Source organism: Colletotrichum jinshuiense, chromosome 3 (genome assembly GCF_051148585.1).
Source record: "Colletotrichum jinshuiense chromosome 3, complete sequence".
NCBI classification, from domain to species: domain Eukaryota; kingdom Fungi; phylum Ascomycota; class Sordariomycetes; order Glomerellales; family Glomerellaceae; genus Colletotrichum; species Colletotrichum jinshuiense.
In genome coordinates this window covers 3320877-3343882 of record NC_139310.1, presented here as the reverse complement: position 1 = coordinate 3343882, position 23006 = coordinate 3320877, and the positions used below count along the sequence as shown (strand labels likewise).

The 23006-nt window shown below is 45.0% G+C and overlaps 7 protein-coding genes across 7 annotated transcripts; 3 read left to right on the top strand and 4 right to left on the bottom strand.

Moving 5' to 3' along the window:
- Positions 1–6324: 6324 nt before the first annotated feature.
- EsH8_III_000942 (uncharacterized protein) lies at positions 6325–7545 on the top strand (the record flags this gene model as incomplete). Its single annotated transcript, XM_083262667.1, has 6 exons — positions 6325–6530; positions 6587–6626; positions 6713–6837; positions 6901–7096; positions 7152–7458; positions 7514–7545. 6 exons carry the CDS (start codon positions 6325–6327, stop codon positions 7543–7545), a joined length of 906 nt encoding a protein of 301 aa, XP_083123154.1.
- Positions 7546–8214: 669 nt separating this feature from the next.
- On the bottom strand, positions 8215–9295 carry EsH8_III_000941 (40S ribosomal protein eS1; the record flags this gene model as incomplete). Its single annotated transcript, XM_083262666.1, has 5 exons — positions 8215–8358; positions 8416–8917; positions 9017–9042; positions 9103–9187; positions 9282–9295. 5 exons carry the CDS (start codon positions 9293–9295, stop codon positions 8215–8217), a joined length of 771 nt encoding a protein of 256 aa, XP_083123153.1.
- A 1136-nt stretch (positions 9296–10431) lies between these two features.
- On the bottom strand, positions 10432–10912 carry EsH8_III_000940 (uncharacterized protein; the record flags this gene model as incomplete). Its single annotated transcript, XM_083262665.1, has 2 exons — positions 10432–10514; positions 10576–10912. The coding sequence occupies 2 exons, from the start codon at positions 10910–10912 to the stop codon at positions 10432–10434; spliced, it is 420 nt and encodes a 139-aa protein (XP_083123152.1).
- Positions 10913–11953: 1041 nt separating this feature from the next.
- EsH8_III_000939 (GTP cyclohydrolase N terminal-domain-containing protein) lies at positions 11954–14681 on the bottom strand (the record flags this gene model as incomplete). Its single annotated transcript, XM_083262664.1, has 19 exons — positions 11954–11966; positions 12034–12103; positions 12161–12246; positions 12305–12334; positions 12388–12550; positions 12706–12865; positions 12916–12998; positions 13068–13110; positions 13165–13220; positions 13273–13312; positions 13368–13437; positions 13490–13527; positions 13580–13623; positions 13685–13824; positions 13874–13939; positions 14026–14029; positions 14085–14093; positions 14164–14282; positions 14359–14681. 19 exons carry the CDS (start codon positions 14679–14681, stop codon positions 11954–11956), a joined length of 1557 nt encoding a protein of 518 aa, XP_083123151.1.
- A 1945-nt stretch (positions 14682–16626) lies between these two features.
- EsH8_III_000938 (transcription elongation factor Elf1 like-domain-containing protein) lies at positions 16627–17254 on the top strand (the record flags this gene model as incomplete). The annotated part of the gene is made up of 4 exons (XM_083262663.1): positions 16627–16671; positions 16790–16928; positions 16980–17027; positions 17097–17254. The coding sequence occupies 4 exons, from the start codon at positions 16627–16629 to the stop codon at positions 17252–17254; spliced, it is 390 nt and encodes a 129-aa protein (XP_083123150.1).
- A 166-nt stretch (positions 17255–17420) lies between these two features.
- Positions 17421–18409, bottom strand: EsH8_III_000937 (uracil phosphoribosyltransferase; the record flags this gene model as incomplete). The annotated part of the gene is made up of 4 exons (XM_083262662.1): positions 17421–17472; positions 17525–17541; positions 17598–18111; positions 18243–18409. The coding sequence occupies 4 exons, from the start codon at positions 18407–18409 to the stop codon at positions 17421–17423; spliced, it is 750 nt and encodes a 249-aa protein (XP_083123149.1).
- A 1258-nt stretch (positions 18410–19667) lies between these two features.
- On the top strand, positions 19668–21911 carry EsH8_III_000936 (WAPL family protein; the record flags this gene model as incomplete). Its single annotated transcript, XM_083262661.1, has 1 exon — positions 19668–21911. The coding sequence occupies one exon, from the start codon at positions 19668–19670 to the stop codon at positions 21909–21911; it is 2244 nt and encodes a 747-aa protein (XP_083123148.1).
- Positions 21912–23006: the final 1095 nt, after the last annotated feature.

The following is a 23006-nucleotide window of genomic DNA, read 5'->3' as shown; positions in this document are numbered from 1 at the left end:
GATAAAAAGGTATTAAGACACCTTAAATATATATATAGATCTAGATTTAGGCGTTAAGTATAATCTAGTTTTATATTAATTTATAAAGTAGTATAACTTTAACTAAGCTAAGTTATTTCTAGTAATACTAGAAGTAATAAAGAGATCTTAATTAAAAACCTATAATATATTTAGTATCCTACTAACTATTACTAATTTATAAGGTATTATAAGATAAGTTGTAAGACTATATATTATAATAAACTAAAACCTATACCTTAAAGGCAACCTATTACTACTTTTAATAATAACTATCTATAACTTAAATATCTACCTTAAGGGGGTAGATAAAAAGTAGTAGTTTAAGATTACCTTATAGAAGACCTAAAAGGTTTTACCTAGATACTATTTCACTAAGAAATTATAAAACGTTACCTAGGTATACGCTATAGTAACCCTTTTAGAAACCCTACCTCTTCTAGATAAAGAGGATAATATAAGTCTTAAAGGTATAAAAATACTACTATAGTTAATAATTACTAAAGATATATTAAACCTATTAAAAGCTAATATCCTACTAGTATATAAAGGAATAAATTATATAATTAACCTTAAAGAGGAGAAACAACCCTTATAAAGGCTAATCTACTCCTTTTTACTTTATAAACTTTAAGCTCTTAAGGACTACTTAAAGGAGAACCTAAAGCTAGAAAGGATTAAGCCGTCTTAAAGCCCTACTACAGCTTTTATTATCTTTATACCTAAAAAGGATAAAACGTTAAGACTTTATATAGATTACTAAAGACTAAATAAGGTTATAGTTAAGAATCGCTATTTATTACCTTTAATTTTAGAAATTCTTAATTAGATTACTAAGGTTAAGTATTTTTCTAAAATTAATATTAAGGATATATATTATTATTTCTATATTACTAAGGGTTATAAATAGAAGACAGCCTTTTAAACCTATTATAGGCTATATAAGTATTTAGTTCTACCCTTTAGCCTAACTAATACTTTAGCTACCTTTTAGAACTATATTAATATAACGCTTTAAGGCCTAGTTAATAACTTTTATATTATCTATTTAGATAATATTTTAATATTCTCTAAAGATAAAAAGAGTTATACCTAATACCTACTTTAAGTATTAAACTATATATATAAGGCCGGCTTATATACTAAACCCTTTAAGTATAAGTTCTACTAGAAGCAGGTTAAATTCTTAAGGTTTATCCTATTAATAGAGGAGGTTTTAATAGACCCTTACTAGGTGTAAGCTATTAAGATATAGCTTAAGCCTAAAACCTTTTAAGATATCTAAGTGTTTCTTAGCTTTTATAACTTCTACTATCGTTTTATATATAGTTACTTATAAATAGTATAACTACTAATAAAGCTGTTAAAGGGTAGTAAGAATAAAAGGAAGCTAGAGAAAATAGAGTTTAAGCTAAAAGAATATATAGCGTTTTAGTCCTTACAGCTTGCCTTTTAAATAGCCCCCCTTTTATATTATTTTAATTTTAACTAGCCTACTAGACTAGAGATAGATACCTTTAGGTTTATAGTAGTAAGAATCTTATTCTAAATAGATATTATAGGAGTATAACATCTTATAGCCTTCTAGTTAAGAAAATTTATAAAGATAAAGCTAAACTATAATACTTTAGACTAAAAGATGTTAGCTGTAGTTAAGTTGTTTAAAACCTAGTAATATTATATTAAAGAGGTAACTATAACTATAAAGGTTCTAACTAATTATTAGAACTTATAAAGTTTTATAAAACAGCTTAAGTTAAATAGACGTTAGGTAAGATAATATATACTACTAATATTATATAACTTTGTTATTTACTACTAATAAGGAAAGAATAACCCTATAGATAAACTATTAAGACGGCTAGATTATTTTAGTAAAACAGGCCTTAATATAGACCTTTTATCTACCTTATAATTAAAGGTAGACTAACTCTAGAGAGAAACTATACTATAAGAGTTAATAAAAGGTGTTAGTAGAATTTAGGCTATTACTTATAAATATATAAAGAAAGTCCTTATAAAAGAGGTAGTTTACTCTACTAGTCTTTCTTTTATACTTAAGGAGGCGATTACCTAGCTATAGGTAGGTAATTAATAGTATAAAAGACTATAAGAAGAGATTAAGACTAAAGCTGTAAAACCCTAATAATTAGTAAACAGTAATAGCTTAATCTACCTTAACGCCTTAGTATTTATACTAGAGGAGGCAGCTGTTAGGTAGGAGATTCTCTAGCTATATTATAACAACCTTTTAGTAAGGTACTTTAAAAAAGAATATATACTTAAGCTTATTAAATAGAAGTTCTAGTAGCTAAATATAAACTAAAAGATACTTAAGTATATTAATAGGTATAAGGTCTATATAAAAGTAAAAGTAAAAACATACTATACGTTTAGCAAGCTATAGCTTTTATCTTTACTAAAGAAACCCTTTAAGGAAATCTTTATAGACTTTATTATAAGGTTGCTACCCCTTTAGGATAAAAAGCAAAACTATAACGTAATCCTAGTAATTATAAACCGATTTATAAAGTATTACCTTTTTATTACAACTAATACCTTAATAACAGCTGTAAAACTAGTTAAGGTGGTTTATACTAAGGTTAAATTAAACTTTAAATCTTTAAGGGGGATTATCTTTAATAAAGGCTTTTTATTTATAAGTAAGTTCTAGTTAAAACTTTACTACTACTTTAAGATAAAAAGGAGACTTTTAATAGTATTTTACCTATAAATAGATAGATAAATAGAGGCTGCTAATAAGACTTTAGAATATTACTTATACTATTTTATTATAACTATTAAGGGTAACTAGATTAAGCTGTTACCTATAGTAGAATACGCCTATAATAGTATAAGAAATATATCTACTAGGGAATCCCCTTTTAAAGCACTATTAGGATATTAACTAGAGTTTTACTAAGATCTTAAGGATAAGATCTAAAAGGGGGAGATATAAGGCGTAAGAGACTACCTAAAGAAACTAGAAAGCTTAAGAAATAATATAAGAGACTTATAGTAAATTACTACTAAAAGGTAAGTAAAAGTATATAATAAGAAACTTCTTCTAATAAAGTTCTAAAAGGGAGGATTAGTTATATTATCTACTAAAAACCTATACTTTAAAGCTATAAAATAGAAACTTACCCTAAAATATATTAGGCCTTTTAGAATCCTTAAGAAAGTTAGCTAACAGGCGTATTACCTAGTACTACTAGAGAAATACAACCGCCTATATAATATATTTTATATTAGTCTTTTAGAACTATAGTAAAGTAATAAGTAAAGTAAACCTCTACTAATATTAGACCTAAAGGATAATAATCTAGAGTAGAAACTAGATTATATTATTAGCTATTAAGATACCTAAAAGGAATAATATTACTAAGTTAAATAGACGGGATAGCTATTTAAATATAACTTCTAGGTTAATACTAAAGATATAACAAATATCTAAAAGGTTATTTAAAACTATAAAAAGAAATTATAAAAGTAAAGCTAAAAGAAAAAAGACTAAGTAAGCGTAAAACCTATATAAAAGACTACTGTTTCCTAACTTAAAATCCTTAGCTGTAAGAAGCGTCTATATACCTTTAAAGGTAGCAGTAAGTAGATTAAAAGTAAAGAAGTAAAAAGAAAAAGCTAGAGGGGTAAAATCGTTATAACACCTAAAGGTGTCTATAAGATATAATTATTATTAAGGTATAAACGCCTAAGCTAATTCTAAAAAGATAAACAAACTAAGTAAAAAGGTAGTATCTAACTAGTAAAACTATAAAAAAAACTAAATAAGACCTTTATAAATAGTAAGCTTTAGGTAAAATAAAGCTGCTTAATATATAGGCTTAGCTGCTTATATAAATAGATAACCTAGAGATTATTAGCTATTTTAGAATAATGCTTCTAGATAAAGCGGATTAAAGAATATATATACTCCTACTTAACGTAATATTAAGCTATATATCTAATATTACTAGCTACTATATAAGTAAGAAAGGGTAGGCTTTAAAGACCTATTAATAGGGGTAAAACCCTAGCGAAAGGGGATACTTATATAAAGGTTGTTACAGCCTTAAGTAATATAACCTTAAGCTGTTATATAGGTTTTCTAAATAATATAACGACAACCTTTAATTATCCTCTTATAAGAGAAGATAATATCTTAAGGAAGAGTTAGTAAAGACTTAGTAAATTACTTAAACAAGTACTTATAGAATAAGGTTTCTTACTTATAGTAAAACGGAACTAGCTGTAATAGGTAAACTTAAAAGCGTTAAAGTTATAGTAAAGGCGAATTAAAACTAGACTAAAAGGCTAGTTAAGGTTGGTTATCTTAATATAACAACCTAAAGTATATAAAACGTATAAAAAGTATAGTAAGTTCTAGTAATTACCTATAATACTTATAAGTATCTAGTTGTAACTTATTAGTAAATCGCTATATTTAAAGAGAAGAAGCTATTTATAAACCTAAGTGTAACCGTTACTACAACCGGTATATTAAGTATAGCAACTTAAACTATTAGACTTAAAGAGATAAGCTACTAGAAATCCCTTCTAGGCTTTACTACCTGCTTTATATACCTTTACTATAGTATAAATATAATATAGATACAGCTATCTAGTAGGGTAAAAACCCTTAAGTAAAAGGGCGGGAAGCTAGGGGATTAGCTTTAGTAAATTATTAAGAGGAGGGGGGGGAGCAGCCTTCTTCTTGTCGTCCTCTTACTAAGAAGAATAAACTAAAGGACTTAAGGTTAGACTATAAGAGCTATAAGAGGTATTTAACAACTAATTACTAAAGCTTTATAAACCCTTATTATTAGATAAATCGGTATTACTAGAAAGGATAAGCTTATCCTAATTATATATAAGAGATATAAGGCGACTAGTAGTAGTATTAGTATTATCGTAATAGGTTTTTACTGCCTTTATAGCGTTAATCTTTTAGGTATAAGTATACTATTTAGTAATAGGACCCTTCTTTTAAACACCCTTACAGGCGTGTAAATAATTCTTATAAATATAACCTATTATAAGTAAATAGCAACTAAAAGTATAATAAGATCTATAAGTTTAAAGAAAATAAGAAAAAAACCTAGTAAGAGGCAAGCAAAAGATAAACAAGAAGAGAATAAATCTAGCTTTATTTAGTTAAGAATTACTACCACCTAAATAAAAAAATAAAAAAGGAAGAGAAATTAAGAAAAGTAGGCGGCTAAGAAAAAATTCAACCAGGCAACCTAATTTATATATAGACTAAAAACAATAGCTAAAGACGTTTACCGCCTAGCTAACTACTAATTTAGATACACCGCCTAGAATAATTCCCGCTAAGATCCTAGTAAACCGCCTACTATACTTAACGTCTAGATTAATTACTATAACACCTAAGGATAGACGTCTAGAAGGGGAGGATAGTTGTTATAAGATACTAGCGAGACTATAGTAAATCGCTATCATCCGTTAGTACTATATAGCTGTCTACACCTATAGATAGTTAGACTTTAGAAGTATAAGGTAATCTATTATAAAACTTAAGGAAGCCTATGCCGCTTAGTTCTAGAGGAACTAAGAATTAGTCTTTATTCTATAATATACCTATTATCTACTATTATACTGCTTTTAACCTTATCGTCTATTGTATATATATATATAAATAATATATGTTACTATATTATACTTTACTATATTATATTTAATATATTTATAATCCTATATATTAATAAAAGTTAAAATATAATTAATTAATTAAATATTATTTAACTTATATTATTATTAATAAATAAATTAAACTTATAATCTAAATTAATAATATATATATAATTATTTTATAAATAAGTTTTTATATAAACGTTATATTAACTTAATATAAAGTAATTAAATTAATAGACTTACTAGTATAGATAAATATATATATATATATATATATATATATATATATATATATACTACTATTAACACTTTATAGAAGGAACCAAGTAGGCTGCACTCTAGAACTTATATTAATCGCTAGATTTATTCTTTAACAGGCATATTACTAGAACTATATTAACATTAATATATCTAAACGAGTTATGTTACTGCTTTTAAACATTAGATTTATCTAATTCTTTTCGCCAGGAAAGAAATCTCGTTAAACAAATTACTATAGACGTAATAGCGATAGCAACAAACAAATCCAGCTTCCGCCGATCGTGACCCACTCTAATGCAAAAACATTCAACGTGAAGCCAAAAAACCGTTGGTCACAAATTGTCTGCAGTACTTCTCTTGACCATACACACATCTTTGCCTGGGCCCACGATGGCGTTGTTTGTATCAAAGGCATCCATGCGTGGGCGTATTGCCAGCAACCTGGTTTTCGCCCGCACATTTGCCACGCAACATAGGCTTACTCTGTCTTACGACCTGCATGAGCCCAGTAAGCGATCAACTGGACTTACTGCAGACCCGATTATCTTTCTTCATGGACTTTTTGGGTCGAAAAAGAATAACAGGAGCATTAGCAAGCAAGTGAAAAGTCAAGTTATTTAAACATGAGAACAGTCAATTAATTTTCTTGCAGAGTCCTCGCTCGTGATCTGGGTAGACCCGTGTATGCACTTGTAAGGCCAACCCTTTTGCAGACTTGGTCGCCGACTCTTGGGAGAGCTCTCGCGTCCGCATGCAGTTTAATTGACGGCAAGGCTAGGACCTTCGCAACCATGGCGAATCACCCCATGACCGGCAACATGACTATCTCCATATGGCAGACGATGTTGCTGGATTCATAGACCAACATGGCTTGGAACAACCGACGATTATTGGCCACTCAATGTACGTCGGACCTCTTACCATGTGCATATGTTTCCGAGCTGAATCTTGACGCAAATATTCAAGGGGAGCCAAAGCCGCCATGACTCTAGCATTGAAGTCGCCCGAGCTTGTGCGGGACATTGTCGCGGTTGACAACGCACCGGTTGACGCCATCCTGGAAAGCGCCTTTGGCAAGTATATCCACGGCCTGAAGAAAATTGAAGCTGCCAAAGTCACGAGGCAGGCCGAGGCAGACCATATCCTTAAAGATTATGAGAGCGTTAGTCCGCATCTATTCACTAGACCAGCAGAATGTGCAGTTGACATATTTTCAGTCTCTCCCGATTCGCCAATTTCTCCTCGGAAATCTGCACCGACCGGTGTCGGGCGAGCCGCAGCAGAAATTCCGCGTGCCACTCGATATCATTAGCCGATCTTTGAACAATATGGGTGATTTCCCCTACAAGAATCCCGGCGAAGTTCGGTTTGAGAAGCCTGCTCTGTTTGTCCGTGGGACAAAGAGCAAGTATGTGCCCGATGACGTTCTCCCCATCATTGGGCAGTTCTTCCCCAAGTTCCAGCTGGCGGACATCAATGCTGGGCACTGGGTCATTTCGGAAGATCCAGAGGCTTTTCGTCGGGGTGAGATGTCCGAAAGTCTTAAGTGCTATGTGCAAGACTAACAATTTTACCACAGCTGTAGTTGAGTTTCTTCAGGCTCACGAGTGAAAGGCAGGGCCCGCAGACACTCGCGTCATAATCACACCTCAGCCGGGGCGGCATAAGATATTAACCACATGTCCGATATGCAGGTATGCAATAGACAGGTCGTGCACATAGAGCAAAGACGTTTCTGTAGGAATAACTGCAAGAGGACCAATCGCAGAAATTAAGGTTGGTAGATGTCATTGGTAACGCCAACAAAATGATACCCAACCGTCGTCGAGAAGGGCACCTGTCCTGTTTTCAAACTGCGGTTGTTTACGCACATTCGGACCACATTTCATAGGGCACTCTTTACGTAGTCACTGGCGGACAGGCTCTTCGGGTTTCGGGGACGAAGTCGCATTGTTACTGCAAGAACCTGCCCTTGGTCAACGGCGGACCGCAATGAAAAAACGAGCCCGTCCATTCCACACTCATGACGCCTTTTTTATTCCTCCCATTCGGATCCCGAAACCCAAGTCTTGCCATCATGATTCGGAAGTGAGGCTGCGTACACCCGGCACAATTGTCTTGAAGAATTGACCATTTACCATTTTGAGGTAACCTAGACCCGCAGCCGCCTTAATGCTACGCCATGTGCAACGACCTAAAACAATGCCGAATTTGTTTTCCGGCCGGTAGAGCCAGAGTCCCCCATGCTGCAGAAGCATCCTCCATCTAGAGTCTGATTCTTTAAACCTCCTCCAGAACGCGCTCCTTGAACTCCCGCTCGACCTTCTGTCCCTGGTCGTCGGTGCCGGACTCGCCGTGGAGACCCATCAGGGCGCCGAGGTCGAACTTGGGCTGCTTGAGGAGCTTGACCTTGCGAATGTGGACCTATGATATCGAGTTAGCCTTGCGAGTTCCGGCAAACCAAAGTAGGGATGCCCATACGTTCTGCAGGGGGTAGATGCCCTGAGTGGACTTCTCGATCTCACGACCAATGACCTCGGGGATGAGCTTGGAGGTGAGCTGGGTGAGGGTGCAGGTGGAGGCCTCGCGCTGGATGATCTCAGTCATCTTGCGGCGGATGGCACGAATTTGCGAAGAGGCGGCGTATGTCGTCTTCTTGATCTGGTTGGGGCGGCGCTTGGTGAAAGCAATGGCGAAGAGTCTGAGGAGGTAGTCGTCGGTGGTCTTGACGGTGACGTTGGCCTCGATGAGAGTCTGCCACTTGCGGACGAGAGAGCGGAGCTTGTCGGAGGTGAAGTCGAGGCCGTGGAAGTTGGTCAGGCAGTTCTTGCCCTGGACCTCGTCGACGCGGAGCTTAACCTTGCGGAAAGCGTGGTCCTCGTCCTTCTGGAGATCCGCCAGAGAGACCTCCAGGATGCGGCCCTTCAAGGCATCGTTGGCGTTCTTGAGACCGGTGGTTCTGTTGACCAGAGTCTTGCCGACACTAGAGGACGCACGCTGTCAGCAATCCTGATCCCGACGTCTGTCTCCTTCCACACCTCGCCCCCATTTTGTCAGGTTGAATCGGATTGGCGAAACTCACTCGCGAACGTTGAAGGGAGCCGGAGCCTGCAAATGAATCTTGTCAGCGAACTGCAATCATAGGAATATGCCCTCTATGATTCTTACCTTGATCTGGTACCAATCCTTGCGGGTGAAGGGGTCCACGGTCTTCTTCTTGAGACCCTTCTTGCCCTTGGACAATCTCTTGTTCCTGCGAGAGAATGCTGGTCAGCGACTGACGGCGGAAAGCGAGACATTGCGTGTGCGCGCTGGCATCATCGCCGGTCGACCTATGCTATGCTTACTTTCCAACAGCCATTTTGGGCGGCTGTTAATTGTCTGGCGGATGAACGTTGAGTAGTTGAAAGTTAGGAGGGGTGGTTTTTTCGCTGGTGATAAAATTCATGTGCAGGTTGTGTGGCCGAAATTCTTAGCGAGTATGCCCCGTTGCGTTATGTAATCCAAGCTAGTCTAAGGCACTGTGTAAGCCCCTACCTAGGATCCCGGGCCATCGCCCCTAGTTATACAGTAATCTGCTATCTATGCCACAAACCAGCACTGTGCATCACGTGAAGCACAAATTCATAACTGAGAAGCCAGGAGTCAGCCCCAAGGGCCCACTTTCAGTTCTCTAGAATTCTAATGTTAATTATTTTCATTGGCTACTTATCAGGGCCACCACTTCAAGATTCACGGCTGGCTAATTTGTCAGTGGGGCAAATTAGCCCTGCCCCGATGCTCCCCCGGCTGAAGTACAATTCCCTGTCCACGCAGTGGGATGTGTACTCGGCTCTGGCTGAAGAAATGCTGTTTACCTCGCCCACTCAAGATCCCTGGTGATAAGTTTCACTTGCGACACCACCATCGAGTGAGTGTATATCTATGGAAAGTGCTCTCACTGTTTGTCCACGTATACGCCCATCGACTGCGCATATGCCACAGTAGTTGGCTTATATTAATTTACTTTTGGTTTGTTCGGGTTGAGTTATGGGTATCCTACTTAAAAATACACAGCCGATATTGCACAAAATCCGTACGCCGGCCGACACATCACTCCCTCGTCGCCGCCTTTCATATACATAAATGTCCTGTCTAGGGGGCACCATACTCGCGGACCCTATCCCTATCCCACGCCGACAATGCTCGAATCTCAGCAAGGTGAGGGGATTTGATTTACCCTCAGCTTGTCGCATCTGAGGTCCTTTTTGAGTCGAGCGCGCTTACGAGATGCTAACTAGCACCCTGCCGACCCTTCCTCGCTCGCTGTTCAGGCCAAGATTTACCAATGCCGTCAAGCTTCTGTTGCCCGCATAATGCTAAGGATCATTATGTTTTGCGCAGAACTCCAACTACGGTGGCCTGTAATTGATGGTATAATTTCTCTTCGACAAAGCCTCGTTTTTGGTGTTCTTTTCGTTGGCCTGCCTTTCATGGCTTAATGCTTGAGTAACCAAATCAGACGTCCTCTTCCTTGTCGTCATTCCGCCGTTCTCCGTCCCAGGCGTCAAAATTGGGAAAGCTGAAGTAACCGTTTGAGTCTGGCCGCATAGCCGTCAGTAATGTGATGCCGCTCGTTCGGGACCAAGGGAATTCACGAACAAGGATGGTGTTCCCTGTGACCTTGCACCCGGTTGGTTGCTGCTATGGTCACGTCTTCGACGCTGAGGGATGCCATTGGGGGTGCGGCGCCCGAAGTGGGTGAGTACTCCGGGGCCGGGCCCGAGTACACAGCCATGCGGTTGAGCAGTTCGGCGGCTCTCTGCGTCGATTGTGGGCTCGATATGGCGCCCCGGCTGGCATTTGATGTTGTCGTAATAGTAGGCTCCGTTGCACTGGCTCGTAGCAGCCTTGGCCGGCGTCGACGATCCGGCCGTGGCGAGGACTCTCGTCTTCGCACGCCATCCGCGTCTCGCAAGTCCCGGGGAACAGCGGCCATGGTTTTGAATGGACGTTTTGGTCTTGGCCTAGGTGTGGGTTATAGGCACACGGTTTGCCGATCGTCTCTGCAAAAGATGCAACGACTACGGGACAGGGAAATCCATGACTGCCCTTTCATCCCTCCTCGGGCGGGCATTGTGCACATTATCAACAAGCCACCGAGTCCGACTACCCGGCGGGAACATCGGTTCCTGAAGGGGGGGGGGCCAAGCCTGGTCGACGGTTTTCCGCTGACAGGCTAAGCGTGCCATCATTGGGCCACATGGCCGGTGCCTGATGGGACCGGCTCCCAACTATGTGTCTACTGTTGTATGGGTCGGTGAGCATCTGTTTGGGCATTTATACGCAATGTCCATGCATGGCCGGCGTCACGCATGCAGCTACTGTGGGGATGCCAACCGTTTCGTCAACCAGTTCCCGTCACCTCCCGCCCATTCCCGGACAGTTCGAGTCCAATCATGACCGGCCGCCGCCGTGACACTGCGGACCGGTCAAGGACATGAGCTGGTGTGCTCTTATCCGTAGGAGATCCAACTGCAACGCCCCTGGTCAGGCTGCACACACGAGGTTGGTCTGGCCCGGCCTGGTTTCTTCGCAATCGAGTGGTGCGACAACCATGTTTCTCGGTTGAATTGCAGCGGCGCATGTTAATTGGCTTGTTGTATGCGTTGTTGCGTATGCACCACATGTTGAACCTGATGGGAATTACCAACCCATTCCGCAGGGGTCTTTTACACACTATCTGCTTGCCAATATCAATCCATGCGATTGTGCTGCAGTATTTCTAACCTGGCGTTCCCCTCCTGCCCTTTCGTTCCCTCGATACGACACGGGTGGAGACATACCACCTGCAGGTCCTACCGTCTCCCTCATCGACCCATCGATTCGGAGACCGGCGATGGCGCAGGTGCTTATGGGGATTACCATCAAAGGACCAGTGTTACCCCATAACTCACCCGACCATTCGTGTTCTGTCATCTTGGCTGCGCTGGCGACCAAGCCGCTCTCGACCCTCTCTTTTAGGACAACCCAGCGGAAGTTAGTGGTCAAGACTACGAGTATCAATGCTGTTAGCCATCTTGCGAGGACATTGTAATTTAAGGAGATGAGGATACTTACTCTTCCCAAAGCCTGCCCTGTACAGCTCTCAGTTCCTCCTCCGTCATGCGCTTTCCGGCGGTGAAGTAACCTGGGTCGGAGGATTAGCATATGAAGGTTGACCACAGCTTCTTTATTGGTTGCATGCCTGCAGTGATCTTCGCGTCAATTTCGACTCGAGAGTCTGCCGGGATCCATTCCTCGGGGAGTTCGACACGTTCGTGGATGGGGATTCTAGGAACCCGTCAATAACGATCCGACTATTTGGCACTATCAGAGGCTTGATCATTACCCTTGTCCTACGATGGCATCATGCTTCATGCTGTTGGTGTTCTTGTCAGTGAGTTACATACGCCGGTGAAAAGGGTCACTTACTTGCTCATGCTTAGCATTCTGTCAATCTTTTGGATTCCTAGCCAGTGCAGGATATCGGGCATTAGCGCTTGAAAACGCATATCCTTAACCCCTGCAATGTTTTCTGTTCGCTTGAAGTAATCCGACGCTCGGTCTTCGCCCCGCTTACGAGCATTATACACGACTATGTTACTAGTTAGTAGCCGTTATAAGATTTCAGGGTCATGACTGCGGCCTCGCTCCGCCCGAGTCGGGCAAGGAAACATGGTCAGGGGTATACATACGGTACTAAACCGGTGGTCAGTGGCATGCATATGTAAGTTCGGGGCTGAAGGATACTCACCTTGGTTACTTCGCCGAGAGCTCTACCTTCCTTGCGGAAGTAGATGACGACACCGCTACCGCCATTTTGGGCCTCCTTGACCGCCTCTTCGATCCCAAAGATGAGATATGGACGGCAAGTGCAAATATCGGAGCCGAAGACATCGCTGCCGTTGCACTGGTTTATTGTGAGCAACAGTCATCAGCTGCAGAAAGGAGGCCGCAAACCTCATCGTGTATACGTAATGCCAACCGCACTGATGCATCAGACATTTTGGCCGGGTCGCCAAAGCAGTAAACAGTGAGACCGCCTGTGTATTTATGAGTCAGAACGTTGGATTTGGTTTGGGGAAGGCATTGGAGGGCTTATGTATGTTTACCGATGGGAGGCAAGAACACTTTGATATCATTGCGGGTAATCAGCTGTGGTGATTGAATCAGCAAAGATACTAGTAGGACAATCGGGGCCCCACCAACCTCGGGGTAGCTGCCACCTGTGTGCTCAAAGAGAGATCTTCTCAAAGCGCCCTCGTCTGCCTTGAAATTAGCCGCTGAATATCTCATTGCGGTAGAGCCGTGACGAACCGATGCCAAATCTTTCAGCCACACCGGGGAGATACCAAACCTGCAAGGAGCCGTTAGTACTCATACAGTTGTTAAAGCGAGATGAACCAACACACCGGTTCTACGGCAAACTTGGTCACGGCGAGCTCTCCGAGGTTGTTGAGGCAGACCTTGCCATCAGGCACACTGGCATCAAGTCAACCGCCGACCGCTTTCCACTAGACGCAGGCTTACTCACAGTCTGCCGCTCTTGACGCTCTCCTCTAGCTCTGGCAACTGAAAGGCGTTGGTCAGTGTTATCAATCCCCTGCTGTGAATATACCCATACCTTCATATGTGCCTTCGTAATGGCAATGGTTGGGCGGATGTCAACTAATATCTTGTTTTAGCCAGGCATGTCATCCTGATAAGACAACTTGGCCCTCCCACTTACCATTTTGTTTCTCAATAGTGTCCTTGAAAAGCCACGGGCCCAGATGGCCCCAGGGATCCATGGCGACAATCTTCTTTGGGTCTCCCCATTGAGGGAATGGTCCAATTTTGGCAGCAGGCTCCGTGTTTGTGAAGTCGGGTCTAGGAAAAATGAGCTTGGATGACACGGATCGAGTCAAGGAATGCTGACCTATGCTCCAGGTTGAGTTGTTTGCTAGCAACGGCAAGGGCATAGTAGATGGAATAAGAGCCACCACTGTACGTCACGTAGTCAGCTATTTGGTCCCAAGTGCACCAACACCTTGTGTTTACAAGGGAGTGAGAATCGCACGGTATACTCACTGGGCTGGATCTAAGAGTTAGCTACCGCAACTGGCACTGTGGAAATAGAGATTACTGACCTCCAACAGCTAAAAGCAGACAGCAATGTCAGCTGGAACTGCAATCAACACGTGGCAAGAGGAAGACAGGTCTACGGACCGTTCCGTTTCCCAATGGTGGATGAAGACCGAGAAACAACAACCGGACCCCGGGTATGGGGGTCTGACTCGCCCCATTTCATGGGAAGCGGGTTAATACCAATCTGCTTCGGGTAGGTCCTATTTTAGTAGTGTCAGCAAAGCCGATGGCAATAAAGCAACCGAACTGGAGGGTGGAGTCTGTCGAATAACGTACGTGAGAATGATACGGGAGGTGAGACCGGATCGCTGGCTAGGGGATGAGGGCACAGCTGGTGCCTGCAAAGTCAAGTCGGACGACGAGCGCTGTGCAGAGCTATCAACGGCATCGGCACGGTCGGGGGTACGGGGTCTCTCGGCAGCCACACCGAGAGATGAACTTGGATCAAGTGTGGCGATATCGGCCTCACCAGACAGCTGATGATATCGTCGGTTCAGTGAGTCGACAGCAACCACAAGGTCCGACTGGGTCTGTTGAATGGATCTCAAGGAGGTTAGGACTTCGGCCAAAGAGCCTTCGTTTGGTGCTTGGCCGCTCATGATGATCAATTTCTAAGTGAAAATCTACGGCACGAGATAGATGTGCAAGGATTGATGGATTAAGAAGGGTGCCGGCCGATTCCTGTGTTCTTTCAACAGCGTGTCGTGGGAGAGGTGATGTTTAACGGGAGAAGTGAAGAAGAGACGAGTTTGAGGGGGATGGAAAGGAAAAGAATCGAGAAGGACTAGATAGAGGTGAGACAAGACAAAAGTTGGTGCCAATTGTAAGACAACTAAGTAAGTACGGCGAGCGATGGGAGCAGCTTAAGAGGCACAAGACAAGTCGGTGGCCACCGATGGCTGGTCCACTGCGGTCAAGGATGAATGATGACTATATCGGGCCCAACGAGTCCGAGTATGTAGTAAACAGTGTTAAGGATGGGAGAGATGCAAGAAACAAAGACGGTCGACGCCCCGAGCGAGACCTCATGACCTGTCGGAAGGCGCCGCGCGTGCACCGTGACCTCAGGCCGATGGTATTTCGGTACTTGCTACCTACCGCACATTAGGTAACTCACCTTACCGGAGGTAGTAGGTAGCAAAGTGAGTTAGGTGAGGTATGTACATGGGTTCACACATGTACAGTTTAGGTTGGGGCTGGACGGGGGCTGGGACGCTTCCTTGGTTTCCTAGAGGCCTTCTCCGCCCGCAGGTACCAGCAGCCCTGGCCTGCATCTAAACCATCAGAGAGATAGTTACCTAAGGAACTTTGGCCGCGTTACTATTTCCCAGGTATGGTATCCCAATTGAGGTATCCTGGCTTCCATTGACTAGACTGAAGGACATCGCCTACCTTATCTTTCCTGCCTTCCGGTCGATAAGATTCATATGGAGAGTCGCCAGGGAAGATGCGGCGTTGGGAGCTGCTATGCGGGGCTGTCCGTGAGGAGGGGAAAGATAGAGCGAGAGAAAGCGGTGCACAAGCGTCCAAGATAAGGTAAGGGTCGAGTGACCCCCGTCAGGCTCGCCAGGCACGCCAGGTTACGTCGGGCTTTACACTAGTATACATACCCACCTTCCCCACACCTGCGCGGGATGGGACACCAACTTTACCTCGAGAGAGGCACCGACCTGAAGGCGATGAAGACAAGGTAGGGGAAGGTTCAAAGCGCGTGGTGCACTCCACCTGGCGAGAAGGGTTGATAGAAACACGTCGCTTTTATTTACAAAGGGCAGGCGCTGCAGGGTAAGTCATGTTAAGACGAACCTTTGCAGAGGCGATACAAACTGCCATCGCCGAGCTTGTAACAAATGCCGGAATCCGATCTCGTACACTCACTGTTGACCTAATCTCTTACTGAAATCAAGGGTTTGCTTGAATTCGTGGCAGCTTTAATTGGCTGCCGCGCCTCTTTGCAGCCTCTCCATTTGGAGAAACGACAATACCATGTTTTCAAAATCGAGGCACGGCTCTTCGTCAAGATGTCAGTTACAGAACGTCTACAGCACAGGAAAGAAAACTAAGGACGTGGGATGCAATTGGGGGCAAGAGAGCAAAAGCCTTATCGATTGCGTGCTTACCTAAGGCATAATTGCTTCTGGAACCCACCTCACAGGGCTCACTGTGGGTGGAAAGGCAAAGAGACACCCCGCCTTCTTCGATAAGCTAGGGGGCTGACTATCTGTCGCGTGATAAGAGCAGTTGTCCACCGCGACTGGCAAAATCCTCCACTGTAACCTGTACAGCGTAGCTTTAGACACTTCCGTTGCTTTACGTCGCGCATTCCGCCTTGGTCGCATTTTACTACCTGGGTACGTTGACTTGATGGTCACCAAATCTGGGAGTTTATTTCATTTTAACTCTTCATTCGACTAGCAAATTGTGCCCGCGCACAACGATACCGTTCGCCACCGATCACCTACCTGCACACGCCGACTTGCAGTCGGACTGTTTCCAACGTCCCACGCGCCGGTCGCGTCCTTCACTGAGCCTCAATTCAACACCATGGGCAAGCGCAAGAGTTCGAAAAAGCCTATGGGTCCCAAGAGAGTTCGTTCATCCTGTCCGGCAACCACAGCCACACATCGTGCTGGGCCACCTAACAGTATCTCTTAACGGAGACAAGTCAAGGCAACCCAACCGAATAGTCACTAACATCACGTCACAGTCGGACCCTCTCCCATCCAAGTTTACATGCCTGTTCTGCAACCACGAAGACTCCGTTGCTGTGAAGCTGGATAAGAAAGCGGGCGTCGGTTCGTTGGATTGCAGAGTGTGCGGCCAAATGTTCCAGTGCAGCATCAACTGTGAGCTCTGACGCTTTCTATTTTTCTCCGCCATCGCTAAAACATTCCCAGATCTATCGGCTGCCGTGGATGTGTATGGCGAGTGGGTAGACGCTGCAGGCAAGCCCTTTTTACTTATCCGATTGGCCCCATCTGTCATTATGGAATCTTAGATCTGACCTATACAAGATGCCGTTGCCAAGGAAGCAGGACCTGCCAGTGGAGGTGGCCTAAACAAGACCTCTGGCGCTCGCCGCGCGCCCCCAAGCCGACCAGTAAACGACGACGACGATGACGATAGGAGATACGGGGGCGAGGGCCTCGATGCGGACGATGATGAATACTAGAAGGCCGGGTGACACTGCAGGCATACAACAATAGTCGCAATGAAACACGGCTCGAAATCCAGATCGCAATTCAACAAAGGCAGTTGTGCGGGCAGGCGATCGAGTCAAATGCTAAGATCATAGGGAATCCGGACGCGTACGATGGTCATGGGCACCGGGCGCGCAGTTAAACGGTGTAGAACCTGTCGCCGAAATCGCCGAGGCCGGGGATGATGTAGCTGTAGCAGTCCGTTAGCAAAACCACCACGGCATCGCGAAATGCAAACTGACTTCTTCTCGTCCAAACCCTGAATAGTGGTTAGATCAATATCCCACGTGGCTGGAGCAGACTTGTTGTACATACCTGATCAACGAAGGCCGTGACAACCCTGAGCTTAGGGAACTTGGCAGTGAAGTTCCGGATGCCCTCAGGGCTTGCAATCAGGTTAAGGAACAGAATGCGCTCCTCAGGAACACCTCGAGACTTGAGGACCTGCACCGCCATGATGGCCGAACCACCTGTGGCGAACATGGGATCCAGAAGAAGGACCCATCGCTGGGCAATATCCCCTGGCAACTTGTCGTAGAAGAGCTTTGGCTGAGCTGTCTCTTCGTCGCGCTGGATCAGAATCTTGCCAATTCTTACAGAACGGCAGCAATCCCGTAAACCTTGCTCCATGGCCTCCCCAGCACGCATGATTGACACGCCGCAGATCTTGCCCTGGAACATGAGGCCTGAATAGGTCCGACCAACGGGTGTTGTAACATCATGCTCTACGGTGGGCAAGTGATTCAGGCCCTCCTCCACAAGTAATCGAATAATGCGGTTGGAGTAGAAGATGAAGTCACCACGCTCCGTGTTTCTGTCCCGAATGATGCTGCGGTGAGGCAAAGTAAGTAGGTTGAAACAACTTCGGATACGGTGCTAGTTTGCCCTTCCAGGCATCGCTAGCACCTTAATGATTGACCCTGGCAATGTCAAGTACCGAAGCCAAAGTGAGTTACTTACGTGAGAAGAGCAATGAGCTGCGGTGTTTGGGGTAAGATAACAACGTTGTCCAGGTTAATCTCGGTCGAAACAGTTGCCGTAGGCTTCTGGCTCTCTGATCGGTACAACGGTCCTACGCATTGAGTAGGGCCACTGGTGCCCGCAGACTTGGGATCTTGGCTCGCCATTTTTGAGTGGTTTGACTGTGGCTTGAATTAGACACTCTCCAGTGGATATTCAGACGAAAGGGAAGAGTTGGGCGGGAAAGAAAAAAAAAAGGAGCCGAGGATTAACAACGAGGTACGGGTGAGGGGTTGCAAGACCTAAGACAAGAATTCGTCTAAAGGCGGCTTGGTTTACATACTTGAAAACAAGGGAAGGGTAGTCAAGGTCTGGGTTTCGAGTTGGAAAAGCGCTGCAGCCTTCGAACGGCTAGAAGCTAGCAATGACCCGATATAAAACGCGCGGAAGCCCAAAGGGTTGAGCAAGTGAGTGTCACGAGACACAATGGAGCTCGCCGTCTACCGTCGCTTACTTGGACGGGGTAAGCCAAGGCGAGGCAAAATATAGGTAGCAATCAATCAAACGTGGAAGACAAGGTAGGGGGCTCAGAAAGGGCGGAAAGAGGAGATAAGGAATGTGTGGAGTCTGAGAGGGGTCGCGCTTCACAATCAGTGGTAGTCGAGGCGCCGGGCATTTGTGACCTGTGAGGTACCTTTCAGTGTTCCCCTTGCCCTCCATGCTTAACCTACCTAATCCTGGAACAACCGCGGACCTTGCAAGTACTCAATACTCTGCTTGTAGGGCTTTATTCGATAAACGGAACACTGGTTCTCACCCGAACTTCCTAGCCCCGATGTCCATACAATTATCTGGGCGGAACGACAGGCATCTCAGACTCAGGGCGTGGAACCTCAGGGCGTAGGTTAATTGCAAAGAGCAATCCGACCACATCAGTGAACTATTGTACCTGAAGCCTTGTTTATCTAAAGCACAATCTAAACATATGAGATATACATATCAATAGAGAGAGAAAAAGATAGAAATAAGCAACGTGTACTGCCTTTTGTCGCCGCACGAAGGCCTTTAGCACTGCCAACGACGTCTGTTTGGCAAGGTCGGATTTTGTAGTCTCCTGCTCCCGCCATAAACACCGGCGTTAGCTAAGGCAAAGTAGTCGCAAGCTACCTAGGTACCTCTCAACTTGCCGTGCTAACAGGCCATCCACACCAGTAGCCGTACCTTCCTACGCCTTACTCCAGGAACAACAACGAAACAGGACTCCTGCTGTCACTCCCCCCAACCAGCAATTGCTTTGCCTTCATCCTCTGTATGGAGCACATATCTCAATTCTCACTGCGACGCGAATTACCCAGAATATCCAAACATTGGAAACGTGCACAAGGCGGCTACCTACTAGGATAGCTGTGCTGGTTGCGACACAACATGGCCACCAGAGACGGGCCTAGCGTTCCTCGCAAGAAGACAACAACCTACGGCAAGACATCGCGAAAACGGTCGATTCACGCGTTTCTCGATTTATCCAACGGATCGCGACGCGCTGCCGAAAGTCCCCAGGGTGCTGTGCTTTCTTCAACATCTGCCGACCAGGTCCAGGATCTGTACGACCCGCCCTCTGATGAACCCGTTCACCGGCCGTTACCTCGACGCGATGCGCCGCCTGCCGATGCGATCGGAACTCAGCCGGATGGATCGAGGAGTTTGAAGAAGAGGAAAGTGCCTACGCTGCCTACAACCAAAGTCGAACGCAAGATTGATGGCAAACCCTCCGCCGTCGGGTCAATCGCAAGAGTGCCCCCCCATGCCCGCCGTGCCAAATCGCCCTTCGGCGCAGGTAGTACAGGCTCTTTACGCACCAAAAAGGAGGAATCTACAACACTGGCGCTTGAAAAACCCGACATTCACAAACAAGCGGAGCCACGGCTTGCTATCTCGCGCGGTCGAGTTGAGGTGGAGGGTTTGCGTAGGATCGAAAGTAATTTGCAAAAACGGCAAGGTCCCATACGAACGTCAGACCCAGATCTGCCAACCGTGCGATCGGATTCAAACATGACGGTCACCGAGACGTCTGCCACGAAGCCGAAAAGACCACCTAAGCCGAGGCGTGTCCGCTTGATCGACCGATTGGCGGCGCAGACTGAAGACAGCTCTGGTTCCGAGTCGGACAAGTCTGATGAGCCGGAAATGTACGGTACCAGGACAGCATCAAGCGAAGCGTTGCTATCTACTCCCGTCAAACCCGTTGATATGACACCAAAACCTTCAGTGCGGCCCAAGCAACTATCGAGCACTAGGAAATTGAGGTCGACTTACGGGCAGCAAAGAACGTTAAAGGCAGATGAGTCAGGTGACGGCCTCGGCAGCCAGATGGGTATCGATAGCATTCAGCACGACTTGACTCCGCCGCCGACCATGTCCAAACTCACATCTTTCTCGTTTGAAGACGAGGACATTGAAGAGGAAAGTTCTTCTAAGGGCGGCGGCATCATTGACATCCATGCGCTGAGGCAAGCAGGTGCCAACCACCGCTTCGCAGATAGTATGGCCGACTTGCTCGACAGAGTCGGCACCCCTCAACCACCGCGGTCGCAATCAGCACGTTCGAGGCGCTCAGCGTTGTTGGAACTTGTGAGCAAGCTAAGGGACAAGACATTTGTCCGCCAATTTCGCGATCAAGGCGCCAAGGATGCCTTATTTCAGGCACTTGGGCAAGAGGAGGATGTCATCAGTGGCTTCGCCCTTTTGTCCGTCCTTCTCGTTCTTTTCACCTCATATTCAGTCCCTCATCTCGTTCCACAGCTACAGGCGCAAGGGATTGCGCAACTAGCCTCTACTATGTTTGAACTGGACGAAGACATTGTCGACATCGCCGGGCAGCGCAAATTTAGCTTATCTAGGAACGCGCAAGCATCACTGAGCATCTTGAAATCAACGTTGCAACAACTGGATCTGTGGAAGGGCTCGCCACCTACAACTTTATCTCCACGGACAGTTGCCCTGAAGGCCCTTTCGGTGGTTTGTAAGGATGGCGATAGTCCCGCCACCCGTGACATTCTTGCTGGCTTGGCAGATCAGCTATTTGGCTTCTTCGAAAAAGGATGGGATAAATGCCGGGTTGAGGGAATCGAAGGTACAGATGGCGGGATTGCACTTTCTCTCCTCGAAGGCTACTCCATCGCGGCTATGCAGTCCGAGGCTGGCCCTAGATGGACAAAACGCTATCTTCCTATCCTCGCAGATATCCTAACGGCAGCCATGATACGACCCATGCAGCAATTCGGTGACTTTGAGACAACGACACTGAAATTGGCGCTGAACACAACAAACAACAATCCCATAGCCGCCAGCGCATTCGGTAGGGGCGAGCTGTTTCGTGAACTAGCGGAAGCCAGCGTTGCAGGCTTCGAGCTTCTGCAGCAGTCTGTTCGTAGGGGGGCATTTTCGAAAGAGGTTTATGAGACGCTTATGCTAATGCTTGGCGTAATGATCAACACCTCGGAGCATTGTCTTTCAACTCGTCAGTCGGTAGATGCCTGGCAAGGATGCGATGGATCGCCCCTGGACAAGTTGATGGATGTTTACCTGGAGAACCGCGAATCAGCGGGGACGGTGAGTATCCAGGCCAAGATAGACATGGCCTACAGCGAGACTGACTTTCCTACAGGCTGATTCGGTGGAGAAAACTTCTGTTGCTGTAGCTCACGGCTACTTGGCCATATTACTAGGCTATCTGTCGCTTGGTGGTCAAGCGCGGCAGCGGCTAGAGGGGAAGAGCCATGGAAGGGGAATCAAGCACTTGCTTGGTTCAATTCAGGAGTTTATGGCCTTGCACCAGAAGCTCGACACAGATGAATTGACAACAAGTCTACAAAATCTCGTCAATGAGCTTAGGCAGAGGCACAAGCTATCTGGATGATGAGAGAGCGAGAACAGCACATTGCCCACTCTTGCAACAACATACGCAGCAAGGGCATCATATGCGATAGTTTGGTAAGAGGGCTGATAACGATGGCATCATTCGGCACCCTTACGGCGCTATTCACCAACACTCCGAGGGCCAGTAACTGGTGGTGCGTCGTCACCGCCTCCGTCAAATATGATTCCACCGGGACCATAACCTGGGAAATATTATTCAAGTGGCGAACGGTATCCAATAGAGAGGTTGGGATATTCATGACAACAGGGAAGCAGCGATATTTGTGAACAGGAAGAGGGGGGGGACCAGCATGGATTTCGCGACAAACTAGCGTTGTGATGAAGGCAACGGGGGTTAGACGAAAACCGGCAGATAAAGGCAGATATACCAGAATAGTAAAGGATTAAGAGCTAAGGCATCATACATTATTGGACATTCATTTCGTTTGTCTGATTCGGTGCAAACTGACATTCAATTGGAAGTGAAGGGCAAAATGAAGATGTGTAGTACTCTCATTTGATGAGAGGATGAGACAAGAGCGTCATTGCCGCCGACACCAATATTTCAAGATAGAAATGAAAATGGCCGCACTATGTATCTATATGGGTTCCTTTCAGATACCAGGATTTCGGCCCTAGAAGTTGGATTTCTGACACTTCCTATACCTGATGCTGATTTCCAGCCTTGACAGGAAAGGCGTGTGGAACTGAAGCTCAAGACCCAAAGTAGCATCAAGGGGCCAGGGACGTTTGTAATACAGAACCCCCGCATCCCCCACCATATGTAGATCGACGTGCACTTCCCGTGGGCACAAGTGGTAACGAACAGCCAGCCTATCACGCTCTGCA